The sequence below is a fragment of the Xiphophorus hellerii genome, chromosome 7, assembly GCF_003331165.1.
Source record: "Xiphophorus hellerii strain 12219 chromosome 7, Xiphophorus_hellerii-4.1, whole genome shotgun sequence".
Classification (NCBI taxonomy): Eukaryota; Metazoa; Chordata; class Actinopteri; order Cyprinodontiformes; family Poeciliidae; genus Xiphophorus; species Xiphophorus hellerii.
In genome coordinates, this window is record NC_045678.1 from 30204594 (window position 1) to 30218087 (window position 13494).

General features: G+C 38.0%; 1 protein-coding gene across 1 annotated transcript in view; it reads left to right on the forward strand.

Moving 5' to 3' along the window:
- Positions 1–13494, forward strand: part of tmeff2a (transmembrane protein with EGF-like and two follistatin-like domains 2a) — a 119160-nt gene that overhangs the window by 36751 nt on the left and 68915 nt on the right. The window contains exon 3 of the mRNA XM_032567616.1: positions 10804–10933. Within this exon, the coding sequence (XP_032423507.1) occupies positions 10804–10933 (130 nt within the window). The remainder of the gene's footprint in view (positions 1–10803; positions 10934–13494) is intronic.

A 13494-nucleotide genomic window follows, 5' to 3' on the forward strand; every position in this document is an offset into this window, starting at 1 on the left:
CGCCAAAGTGTTGGGGAAAAGGATAAAATGCCAATAAAATGGTTCTATTAAACATTACTTACAACTGCTGTTTGGTGCTTTTTCTCTGCATTTGAACAGCGTAAAAGAAAAAGATCCGAATTAGCGCCGAACTCTGCCTCTTCTGCTAATTTAATCCAGAAAATCTGTTAAATATTCCCCGTTAATGCCGGCTCAGATTCACTGCATGCAGGGTTAATTCTACCATATAAATCTGTTAATACCTGGATTCCCAAAGAGCAGCTCAGGGGGTAATGGCAGCTCTTCGCAAAGAAATGATACACTCCTCATTATTACACAAATTAACCATATCATGTAATTATGTGAAATTACAATTACATTATCTCACCTAGTCACTCCTGCTGTAAAACGACATAAATATGATTTTTCTGTGCAAAACTATTCATTAACCTGCAGAAATGTGAACACACCAACTTTAAGACTTTATTTTGATTGTTAAACTGTGACAATTTAAACATCCTGTCCTCCTGAAAGGCCAGATCAGAATATTAAAGTACTTTAACTGGAGTGGACAAATTATGATTTCATAATCTAACACAGAACTGTTCCTATGGTCTGTAATGGCTTCTTCAGAAAACTAATCGACGCTTTTATTCTCAGCTCCAACGCACATTATTTCAAGTGTCGTTAAAGCAGGAAACAACACCAACACTGAGGGATGAATTTCTGTTGTTCAGAGCCGCCGGTGAGAATAAAAACAGCTCATAAATTATAAACGTCTGATTCGCTAAACTACTGCAGAACGACTGCAAAACACAGAGTTTGAATTAAACAACATTTAGAATCAAATCCCATTTTTTCACTATCCATGACGGCACATGTAAGATTGATGGTGTATCAGGGTCATTTTAGGAAGAAAAAAAGAGTAAATTTATGACAAAAATTTGGCCATTTATGCTTCAACATTTGGAACTAAAGAATTTTCTTGTTTTTATAGAAAATTTCTGGGATCCATCTCAAAATTTTGGAGGTTTCTTGTTGCAAATTTTCTACTTTTCAAAGTCAGGAATTTTCTTATTTTTTAATAGAAAACTTCTGAGTTTTTCTAACAATTTTTCAACTTTTCAAGCTAGCATATTTTATTAGTGAGCTAAATATTTGGCAGCTAGCTGACAAATAGCTAGCTAAATATTTAGCTACCTTAGCTAAGTATTTTGCTTCAAATTAAAGCTACATGTTTAACTTTAGCTAGAGGCTAACTAATATTTAGCAAATATTTAGCTATTCAAATATTCATTTGCTAATTAAGTACTTAGTTATCAACTAAGTACTAGTCAGTACTTAGCAACTGAATATGTAGTTAGCAAGCTAGCCAAATATTTAGTTTGAAGCTAAATATTTAGCCTCAAAGCTAAATATTTAACTCACTTGTAAGCTAAATATTTCGCTTAGTGCTAAATAGTTAGCTAGCTAACTAAATATTTGTTTGCATTGCTGAATATTGATATCTGTTGTGTGAGAAGATCTAGTCGCTGTGATGGACTGATCTGTTTCCTGTTTTCCCAGCTTGTTTTCTTGGCGACAGTCATGGAGTTTGTGGAATTTTGTGGCAAAAGTTTTAGAAAGTTTGGTGATTATTTTGTTCCAGAAGTTTAGTATTAGTAGATTAGTGGATGGATTATTTTAGATTTAATTAACTGTATGTTGTTTTTGTGTGGACATGGTTAACGTTGATCATCTGTTTGTCAGTAAATAAATTTCTCCTATTTACTGATTGAAATTTGAAATGCATTGTTGTTTGAATATATTAGTTTGTCATTTTGCGAATGGTTTTGGTGGCTTTGCTGTCTAATAGTATTTCTTAAGTATGTAGATTTATTCACCTATATTTCTTGTCTTTATATACTTTATACTTGCTGAATTTCCTTGTATGTTATTCTATTGTTTTATTTCGACAGCCGTAACATTTTATGTTTTGGTTCAGAGACGGTGAGCATGAAGTCATGGAAAGTTTGGAGAAGTTTGGAAAATGTTGCGTAAATGTTCTGAAACAAAGCTGGACGTTCTAATCTGGATTCCTGTCATGTTTTGAAGGCTAAAGTTAGTTTCTTGGTGGTTAAATTTATAATTTAATCCATTTTCTGCCTTTAAATCACATCCAAATGAATTCTGATCACAGAACCTGCAAGAATATTTGGGCATAAAGCTTTGGATGTGTTTGACTATTTTTAATAACTCCTGTTTGGTTATTGCAGCATTTAAAAGCATTTTTAGATTTCCTGACATTGATTCTGGTTTTCTGCAGTCGAACATCGTTTTGTTTTGTTTCATGTTTGTTGCAGAGTAACGAACACACACCTCGGTTTGACTCCTGTGAGCGATTCGTGACTAATTGCTGCTTGGCTGGATGCTGACTTTCAGTGGGTTGATGATTTTCAGAGTATTAAAGCTGATATTGTGTCATGTTTTGGCCTCTCCTTCCCTCCAGCGATGCGTGAACCTGCCTTCTCTCCCCTCCTTTGTCTCCTGCTCCTGTGTGGTTTGCATTGAGCATCGTTACCTTCAGCTATCATCAGTCCACTTCTCGGTTTCATCCTTCTCTCCTCTGGTTCTCCTTTACCTTTTCGTCCTCCGTGCATTTTATTCCCGCTCCTCTGCGGATCTTTTTCTCCGTTTTTATGGATCTTCTGCTTCCTTTTTGTATATTTTGACCCACAAACTGTTCTGACAGTGGATGCATCGACAGCCTGCCCTACATGTTTTAGGGTTTGTGTGGGCGTGGGTGTGTGTGTGTGTGTGTGTGTAGGAGCTAAGAAAAATTGAAGCAGTGGAACCTGGATGGAGCGAGTAGAGAGCAGGCAGAACCACAGCGCCCCCTACAGGGGGTTTGCAGAAACTAAACTCTAGTTTGGTGGACTGAGAAAGAAAGAAATAAGAGAAAACAGTTTGTAAATTAAACGTAATTTCTGTGAAAATCAGCTGTAAATGGAACAACATTGAGCGCCTCGTTAAAAAATGTTGTTCTTTCAAAAGAAATGTTCACGTAACATGTTTTTTATCTATCCCTTTAAAATATTTTATTTATTAATCAGTGGACACAAAAATGTATTTTAGTGTCCCAGCTGAAGAGAAAGTTAGGACACCCTAACACAGGGGCGTCCAAAGTTTTTGTCCCGTTGGCCAAAATCGTCAGATCTGAAGTACATGGATCTAAAAAAATGGAACAATTAAAAAAAAAAAAATTAAAGTAATTATTGGCAAGTGAATTTAAATACTAGGTCAATATTTTGCTCTGAGTTAAGTATTTAGATTAGAGCTAAATATTTAACTTTTAACAAAATATTTAGCTAGCTAAATGAATATTTAGCCTCAAACTAAATATTTAGTCAGTTAACTAAATATTTAATGTAATTGAAATATTTCATGAAATATTACATGAAATATTTCAATTACATGAATATTTAGTGAGCTACCTGAATAGTTATCCTCAAACTAAATAGTTAGCTAGCTGATTACATGTTTAGTTTGGAGTTATATATTTAGGTTGGAGCTAAATGTTCAGCTAACTAAACATTTGGCTCATCTAGCTTGCTAACTTGGAACTACATATTTAGCTCCAAGCTAAGTATTTAGCTTTCTAATACAGCATTTAGTTTGAAGCTGATAATTGTTAATGAAAGATTAACATGGTGAAAATATAAAGCTCCATATTTTCCTCTTATGACGGCTAAATACTGTTTAACTTAAATAGCTGACGGCCAGTTTCAGTCATTCTGACATTTTGACTATGAAACCACTAACAGACTGTTTAAAAAACCTTGTCCTGATCTGACTTTAACTCCTGGGTGCTATCGCTTTAAATCTGGTAGAGACGGCGTCCAGGTTGTCTCAAATATTCGGGGAAAGTCCTGGACGTGAGCGGCGCCTCAGCCTGCGGGGACATACGGCCGGGCCATATGGCAGCGGCCACCGGCCTCTTTACTCTGTCTGCAGAGGATCAAATTGTTTCACCTTCTGTCTCATCCACCACTTCTCATTATCACCTCTTCATTCTGGCGCTTCCTACACAACCGTCTCCTCGCTTTGCATCATCTTGGCGCCTCCGTCTTTTTCATTTCTATTAAACCTGACAGTAACCTCGGCTGAGTTGCAGCAAAGTGCAACAGCTGACAAAGCTGATTTTTCTCCGACTGTCGACATCAGACGCTGCTGGTTATCAAGCCGAGGCGGGATCAAAGCGGCGGTGCCGCGGCGACGGCTAAAGCAACGGCGTGGCTGTCCAGCGCTGATTGAAGGCGATGCTGCTGAAAGAATCCCAAAGTTTTAAATCTGTAATACCAGCTCGCTATATTTGTTGCTGTCACTTCAGGAGGAGTTGTTACTGAGGGTAAAAGCAGTTGGCAGATCAGAGCATTATCTGAAGAATAATGCTACGTATTCCAATACATAGTTCCCACAAACCTTAACTGAAAGTGATCGGCGCCATCTTGGTAGGCAAGAGCAGCGCAAAGCATAGCAACAAATAGAAAATATGTGGACAGTCTTGACCAATGTGCGAGAGAAAGATACAAGAACAAAATGGCTACATGTTGATACATCTTTGTCTCAGCTAGCTAGTTTTGCTAGTTCAGCATTAAGTACTACAGTAAATATCACTGATATTTATCTTGGTGTCACACAGAGGTGGGTAGAGCACTCAAAAACACTTCCTAAAAAACCACCAATTCAATTAGGTTTATTTATATAAAAAAATCAAAGATATTTTATTGTATTGTGTAAATTAAATGTTGTAGCTCATTAAATCAAATTCTCCAGAGAGTTATTGTAGGTGACACCAATTCACAACAAATGTATCCTCAGGGCACTTTACAAAAAAATCATTTCAATTCAATCATAAAACCAAATGTTGTGCAAAGGAACTCAAATTCTAGCTTTTGAACAGGCAAAGTGTTCAAAAGAAGCCTAAATGGGGGGAAAACCTACCCAATCTGGCAACCGGACTGTGTTGGATGTCACGTGACTTTTGTGTGTCACACATGCTGTTGCTATGCAGAATATCTGCGGTTGGGAAAATGACACAGTTACGTAAAGAAGCTGTAAAAAGAGCGCAATGTTTTGCTGTTAATTGCCAACACTAAGAAAACCAGAAACGAAGGTCCAAGGGTAACACATTTCACAGGTCAGCGAAATGTTTAATTTTTTTATTTTTAAAAAAGGCAAATATGTCGAGGAAGTGTAAGTTACCTTTCCTAGCTTGACTGTGATAACATTAAGTCTGCTGGCCAATTTGGTATGTTTCGGTTAACTCTAGAAAAAGGCGCCCCACAAACTCTGACAGATAGTTAGTAGCGCAGGTGTTTAAATGAGCTAATCAACCGCCGCTAATGTTCAGACGATCACTTATTAATAAAAGCAAAATAAACATCAAGCCTGAAAACATGAAAACTGTAACCGACTGAAGGTTTTGTTCTTTGTGTAGGAAATATTTAATGTTTAATGTGTGTTTTTTGGTGTTGATGCTCCTGATGAGCTGATTAGCTAGTCCTATCGCTAACGGCGCTTTTGTCATGGCAACGAGTCTGCGTGGAGAAGACGCGAAGAGCGGGAAAAAACTCGGATACCAGTGTTTTTGAGCATTATTTGTAGCGTTAGTTTCCCTTTGCTGTTTCTTATTGCAGCCCTTCTAATTTTTATAAGTTTAATAATTGTCAAAAACTGAATTAAATGCTTTGATTGTTTGTAGAAAGTGGGATTATTCAATATTTCATAAAGTATGGTTGTTAAATTTGAACTTCCGATGGCTCCTACAATGGCAATTATGTAAAATTAAATGAATTATCAAATATGAAGGAGAAATATATGAGGTGCTCTCTTGAATGCTGACAGAAACCAAGCTGTTTATGGATTTATATGTAGATACAATACATATTTAACATGTTAAGAGATTGGACATTTTCTCAGCTGTATTTTAAGCCATATTTTACAGAAATAAGACAAGAAATAATGGCTTTACATGCTGGTCTTTCATTGGAACAGTTGGTTTTATATAAACATGATTCAGTGAGTAGTAATGGTGCCTGCAGGTGTAGATCACCAGCCATAGCGGCTAACAGGCGCTGTCCTACCCAGTCATATATGTCTATAGGTCTTCCTTCCAGCTTTTTCTGGAAGAAAGACAGAGGTTGAAGATGTGGCGCCCCTCCTCCGCTTTCCCCCGGGGTGGGAGCCATATTTTTGAGGGAGATCAAGTGAGGGCTCTGGAGAGTTTTCACGGAAAGGAAGGCACTCTTAAAAGACACCCACAGGGTTCTGCTGGGCAGCTTTTGCTTTGTGTTGCATCACGCCTGGCAGAAAAGCGAGTCCCCAGGTTAAGGACAGCCGGAGAGAGAGGAGGGGGAGCGGGATGAGAGGAGATGGCATCCAAATAAAAAAATAAAAACCCTGAGCCCTGCAGGAAGTTTCCCCAACCACCTTTGTGGCGTTGCCATATTTCCTGTTTTTCCTTTAAGCGGATTTTCTCCTTCTCTTTCTTTCAGTGTCTTTTTTCTTTTATGATGGTATTTTTTCCCCTCCTTTTCTTCAGGCGCTGCAGCTCTTTTTCATAGTGTGCCAGGTTTTTGTTGAGCCAGGACTCTGTCTCACGTCTCTATCTTACACTTTTCTCTCCATGTAGGTCTGTTTCTTCCTGTTAGCCCAGTGTCACTCGTCTTCTTTACTCCCAATCATTTCTGCAGACTCTTTTCTGCTTTTTCTCTGAATCCTTTGATCGGGAGCCAGAGAGGCTTCTTGTTCTCCTCCCTTCACCGTTTTTGTCTCCTTCCATCTCAGCTCGATTAAAATATGAAACACATTTCATTGTTTCTTCTGTCCTGAGATCCTGAAATCATATTTTCCTCCTGATTATCAAATCTTTGCTGTGTTTGAAGCAGAATTGGGCACGACGAGCTAAAAAGATAGGTGTGCTAACTCTAAACCACTAATCATAATTGGTAGTTTTGCTAACGCTAAAATGCTCTTGAAAGAATTTAATTTAAATTTAATTTATTTTTTTTACATGTTCTATAAAGTTCTTAGATATTGCACTTATGTTTATATCTTGTTCTCTACTGTTTCAAATAAAGTTATTGTGAAAAAATAACTAACTTCAGGAGAGGAAACAGAACTGCAATGTAGTTTTCACCCATTTCAGAATAAGAGCATGAATATAAACGGCTACTTCTACAATTCGTAAGTCATTAATCAAAACTTCAGCACTAATGTCAAACTTTATTAAAGTAAAAGTTTACAGAACATCCAAGTTAACTAGTGCTTTTGAATTTATCTGGAAAAATTTATTTAGGTATAGCTAAGTGTGCTAGATGTTTTCAAGGTTAGCAAGAATGCTAAGGGAGGGAGAAACAGTCAATAGGCAAAATTTCAAGACAGATGTTAAATTTTATTGAACTGAAAGTTTACAAAACAAATATGTAAATGTGATTTTTAAGTTATCTGTTCAAATTAATTTAGGCAAAGCTAAGTGTGCTAAATGTTTTAAGTTAGCAAAAACTGTAAGCTAAAAACTAGCTCTCTCATTAGCAGATTAGTGGAAGTTTGTACTAACTGCTAACACGATGCTAGCTTGGTGTTAACTTGGCTTAAAAACATTATTTCTTGTAAAATTCCATCTTTATTCTGCTAATATTATGTCTGTATTGTTTTACATAAAAAAGGTACCTTTTGAAAAATATTTTCTGTCATTTGTAAAAAAAAAAATGTTTTGAAAAAAACAAGCGAAGAAAAATAATGATTAAAGATCAGATCTGCTGTGAAAAAAGCTGGTAGTGATTACTGTACTGTTACAGTTGTGAGAAATGTTTCTTAAAAAGGTTTACTCTTAAAAATCAACTATTATTTCACATGTTGTGAATTATTTCTGACATAAAGATCCTAAATCGGTTGGTTGTTCCTTTTCCATGCTTGTGAAGTTTCATATTTTTTCACCAAACGTTTGTCACCGTATAATAAAGTAACCAGGTATCGTGCAGCGGCTCCTCCGACAGCTGCGGCCTCTTCCCAGGGAACTGTGGGTAATATTTTTCCACTGAATAATCACGTTTGTTATTCCAGCGGTGTAGCAGCAACGAAAAAAAAAAAATCAATATGAAATCAAATGAATATCTCTACCTCCCCAAAAAAAGGGACACAGAGACTGAGTCCTGCAGCGCCATCACTCATCTGAAAGAGCCAGGCGTGTTCTGCAGCCAGCAAACCGTGTGGGGATATGAATGAGTAATGTTCCTCTGTACCTTAACAGCTATTTTCCTGAGTGCCCTTGAGCAAGTCACTTAACCTCCCACTGCTCCAGTGGAGCAACACGAGCAGATCAGCAGGAGGTGAAAGCTGTTTCTCTGCACAGCTCTGCGGCCGTTCGCAGATCCAAAATACGGAGAACGACAAAAAGTTGCTGTTTTTATTCTGTTTAAAAGCTAAAAAATGATTAAAAAGCTGCAAAGCAGGCATCCTGGTTCTTTAAAATGGAAGGACTCAGCATTTTAGAGCTGATAGTGAATTAGTTTCCTCGCAGCTGAATGTACACAGAAAACAGAGACTAAACTAGAAAACGGCTGCAGGAGGTCATCACTTTTATAGCCTGTTCATTCATCCTTCTCTTCTTTACGTTTTCCCTCCAATCAGCCATGAATTCATCCTTTAACTGGTCTGGATTCAGCTCTTCTTTCAAATTTGGCTCCTTTTTCACAGTTTCAGTCCAGTTCTTAACCATGTTCACAAAAATATCAGACAGAGCAGACACAGAAAGAAAAAAAATCTACTTGAAATTTAGTCTTTATGATAAAGAATTGAGGAAGTGGGAACAAAAAGGCAAAATCGGGATTTTTACGGTGACCTATTAACGTCATTGTAGATAAATGAAAAAGATCATTTCTGACAAAAAACTCATAACTTTGAACTTAATCTGAGAGATTTCTATCATTGTTTTGTGTTATCTTCTTTTTACAATCTTTCGCTACGTTCAGACAGCAGCTCTTGATAAATTTTTTTGGATGAAATCCACAACCGCAGTCAGACTTCTGTGTAAACGGTTTACAACTCCTAATCGAAGAAGAGCGTTGACGTCACAGACCAACACGATGTTTATGGAAGTAATATGGCCGGCGCTGGTGGATCGATTTCAAAGTTATTCAGAGCCTATGGTGTCGTCACCAAATCATAACAAGATGAAGGAAGGTAACTAGAGAGCAATTGTCTTCAGTTTCTGTAGATTCGTCTGTTTGGATGTGGAGTCGGAACGAAGATCGATGGGTTTGTGATGTGATGCGTTCACTGACAGACTGCTTTCATAATGTCATGATTAGCATTTTCAGCCATTGTTTAGATTTACAGCGTCTGACTTCTTCTGGTGCAGAATGATCATGCATGTGTCACGTCAGACTGCAGACACTTTCAAAATAACCGGATACTATTTTGTTCTACGTATGGAAGTGGCTCAAATCGGATAATTTTGTGGTGAAGAAGTTGGAGTTGAGTCACATTTAGCTGCTGTGTAAATGTAGCCTTAGATCTGTGATTTATCTTTTTCCCTTGATTTGTAGTTTTGTTGAGTTTTTGTTCATCCTCCCTTTAGTTAGTCTCTTCTTTGGGTGCCTTAAAACCAGCTCTGTTTATTCCGCTTTAATCCAACTCCAGTCCGTTTGCCTAGAAAGTCCAGTTCGTTTGGGGCGTGTGAATGCTAATGGACCCAAAAAATCAAACTCTGGTCCTCCACACTTTGGCCTGGCTTTGGTTGAAGTGAACTCTGCTTTTGTTTGAATGCATATGTGAACGCCAAGCGGACCAGAGACTGATCAAAACCAGGAAGTGGACTGCATCGCAGAGCATTCTGGGTAAATACTTCCTAAACAGATGCGTTAGCTTAGCACTAGAGGGAGAAATTACTCCTGGTCTTTATCCAAAAACAAAAGACAAACCCTCAAACCACTAAAATCTGACACTTCATTTTTGTTTCCATTTTGTGAAAACAGAAATTGCGCCCAGCTTCTTCAGGAGGTTTTTGTGTCGTTTTTTTCAGTGGTTGTTGTTGCGGTGCCCCCGCAGGCGAGGGAGGGAACAGGTTTTTCAAAGGGTTTGGTTGGTCTGACTCAGAGCAGAGAGAAAGAGAGCCACAGCAGCTGGAGATGGAACAGATGATGAAGTTTTGGTCTTGAATCAAACTGAGTCTACCGGACTATCAGGTAGCTTATTAGTTTCCCAGCTTGCATTCTGCCACAGCTGTTCCTCGTCACATCTGACTGGTTAATTTGGTTCCCCTGTCGTCTCCTCCCCAGCCTCTGGCTTTTATAGTTCAGGTAACAGATTCTCCCGTTAACATGTAGTAGAGCTACAGTAAAATGAACATTCAGACTCCATGAACTAATCTAAAGATGATTCCTCCATGCTGGCTTCTGTTTTGGTTCATTCACAGCTCAGGAAGTTAACTTTTCTGTTTAATTTTTAATTTTTTAAAAAGGTTTTATTGGCTCTAGTGGCCTTTATTTGATAGTTAATTGACAGAAAAAAGGGTAATGAGAGAAGGGGAAGACATGCGGCAAAGGTCGCCAGGCCGGGAATCGAACCTGCGACGGCCGCGTCGAGGACTAAGGCCTAGTCCGCAGGGTTGCCACCACAACCCTGCGCCACCACAACACATCCCGACTTGTTTCGTTTTGAAAATACTGAATGTACTAAATGTAAGCTTGTTGGTCAGTTTCATTTCAACCTTGGACTTTAATGAATTCAGGTATCAGTTTCTGAATGTGTTTTCATCCTGGTTTTCTCTTTCCTCTGCAGTGCAACAACGACTACGCCCCGGTGTGCGGCTCCAACAACAAGAACTACCAGAACGAATGTTTCCTCCGCAGAGACGCCTGCAAGCTGCAGTCTGAAGTCCTTATTATGTCAGAGGGAGACTGTCCTGCCGGTACGCGGATTTACATCACAGCACACACACACAGCTGCAGAGGAGCCTAGAACACTGAGCAAATGCACAAACATGTTTGGGAAGAGTTTATTGTTGTCAAGAGGGAAAGTTCCTACAGGTATGAGGTGAAAGTATCGAGCAAATCCTAAAATAATAAAGAAATTATAATAGAGTTTTAACTTTGTTTCATGAAGTAGATGCATTAATCTGAGTTAAAATAAATATCGATGCTTCCTGTGATCCTGTCCATCATGCTGCAGATAAACCTGAGGATCAAACCCTGACTGATATTGACCCACTCGTGTCTTTTTAGTGCTTGCGGGTTTTCAGCTTCTGTTTCTACATCAGCTTTTTGCTCAGATCAATGGCGTTTCCTGACTTGCTCTGATCTTTGATCGACTTTTTCACAACTTTACCCTTTTTTATGCTGGGAAATCCACTGATCCTCATCAAACTGCGCTGGAAGCGTTGGGAGAAGTTTCTCTTGCATGATGTTTTGATCCTAATTTCTTCCATGGTGGTGTTGGTTAGCTGTTGGTCCTGGTTCTTCCTGAATCTCTGAGGTTGTTTTAATGCAAAGTTATCATGGCTGCAGCTTTTCTGCTTTTCTCTGGATTAAACTATTGCTAACGCTGATCAGTAAAATTCATTTGTTAAAAAAATTAATTGTTTACCTTTCAAACATGGTAAAAAATTTTCTCAAAAACAGAAAAGGGATTTATTCTTTTTAAAAATATGAACAATCTGGGGTGCTGTGGTGGCGCAGGAGTAAAGGGGTAAAGCACGACCCATGTTTTGAGGCCATAGACCTTGTCGCAGGTTCGATTCCCTGCCTGGCGAAATTTGCCGCATGTCTTCCCCCTCTCTCATTACCCTGTTTCCTGTCGAACTACTTTCAAATAAAGGCCACTAGAGCCAATAAAACCTTTTTTTAAAAAAAAGAACAACCTAACAACTTCCGCTATTATGCTAACAATATAGCATAACAATATACGAGTGTTTCCTCCGCAGAAATAACTAAAAACTCAAACCATGAGAAAAAGGTCTGTTCCAAAGAGTCACTTAATGAAGGGAGGTATATTATGTAACTGAATATTTACAGAACAGCCAAATAATTTAGTGCTTTAGAATTTCTCAGAAAAAATTAATTTAGTGAAGCTAAGTGTGCTAAGCATTTTCAGAGTTAGCAAAAGCGCTAAGTGAAAAATTAGCTCCACTGTTATAAACGTTAGCAGAGGTTTTTGAATTGTTCATATTTAAAAACACAACATGGGACGTGTTAACATAACTGAGGTTAGCATGTTAGCATTAGCTTCTGCTGAATATCATGTTGCTTTAGCGTTAATGGAACTACTGTTTATGGGTTAGCGCAGCTAACTTTGAGTTAGTGATGTCCACCACTGGACTAAGGTGACATGAATTTAGGGGATTATTTTGTTTCAGGGTCAAGATACAGTATTTAACTGATGTTTTAAGCTTTTGATACTATTTTAAATGTATAATATGCATTAGGAAACCCAAGAATTCTCATTCAAACCTCTACATCTAAGAACAGGAAGGATAATTCAAAACAAAAGTTACATGACTGATCAACAAGTGGAAGTTATTAAGCTAGCGAATTTATTTTAACATCACTGGGAAGAAAAATGCTGTTATCTATGCGTTTCAAAGCCAATCAGAAGTCATCTGGGACATTCAAATGTGTGAAAAAAAGTGGGAGGAGCCAAGAGACAGTTAGGGGTGTGGCCAAATGTGGGGAGGACAAGAGTGAATAAGCAGAGCCAGGAAGTCAGGAAGAAAGACAATATGTTGCCAATTTGGCACTTAGTTGCTATATTTAGCAACTTTTTAGATCAGTCCAGTGACTTTTTTTCAAACAGTGACAAATCTAGACATATTACTGGAAATATTTATGGCGACAGTATATGAAGCAGCGATTTCTCTGCTGAACATTTGTAACCAATAGGAAAATTCAACTGCAGTAGCCTCTGTTCAACCCAAAGAGGGCAGCACTGAGACGACTTTCAGGCAAAAATACTGCAGAACAAAACAAATTTACACTAAAATGTCAAAATCAGCACAGAAACATGAAGGTCAAACACTTAAGGACTAATTTAGAGAATTTATTAGCCAAAAAGAAGTTCATTTATGGTTTAGTTACACTTTAAAGAAACATTGCTGTAGAAATATTGTCCAGATTCTGTACTAATATGAATCTATCTAATGCATATCATCGTGTTGTGTTTAATTCTACTCTCTGGTTGCATTGTGATCCTCTGTTAGCTGCAGAAAACAGCTAACATTTAATTAGCACAGATTTGTTTTGTTGCAATAAAGGCTGTTTATTTGACAGACCAACAGAGACTTCATATAATTACACACAGAGTTAATCCAGCTGATTCCAGTAATTTATCTATGAAATTTATCCAACAACCTTTTTCTTTTTTTGGTCTAACAGCCTTTACTCATTGTGTTTTTATGAGACGGTTTTATTGATGGCATCACCTGAGCCTCGTCTTTCCCCTGCTGGAAAGAGAAAAGACTTGGTGTCATTTTTATAC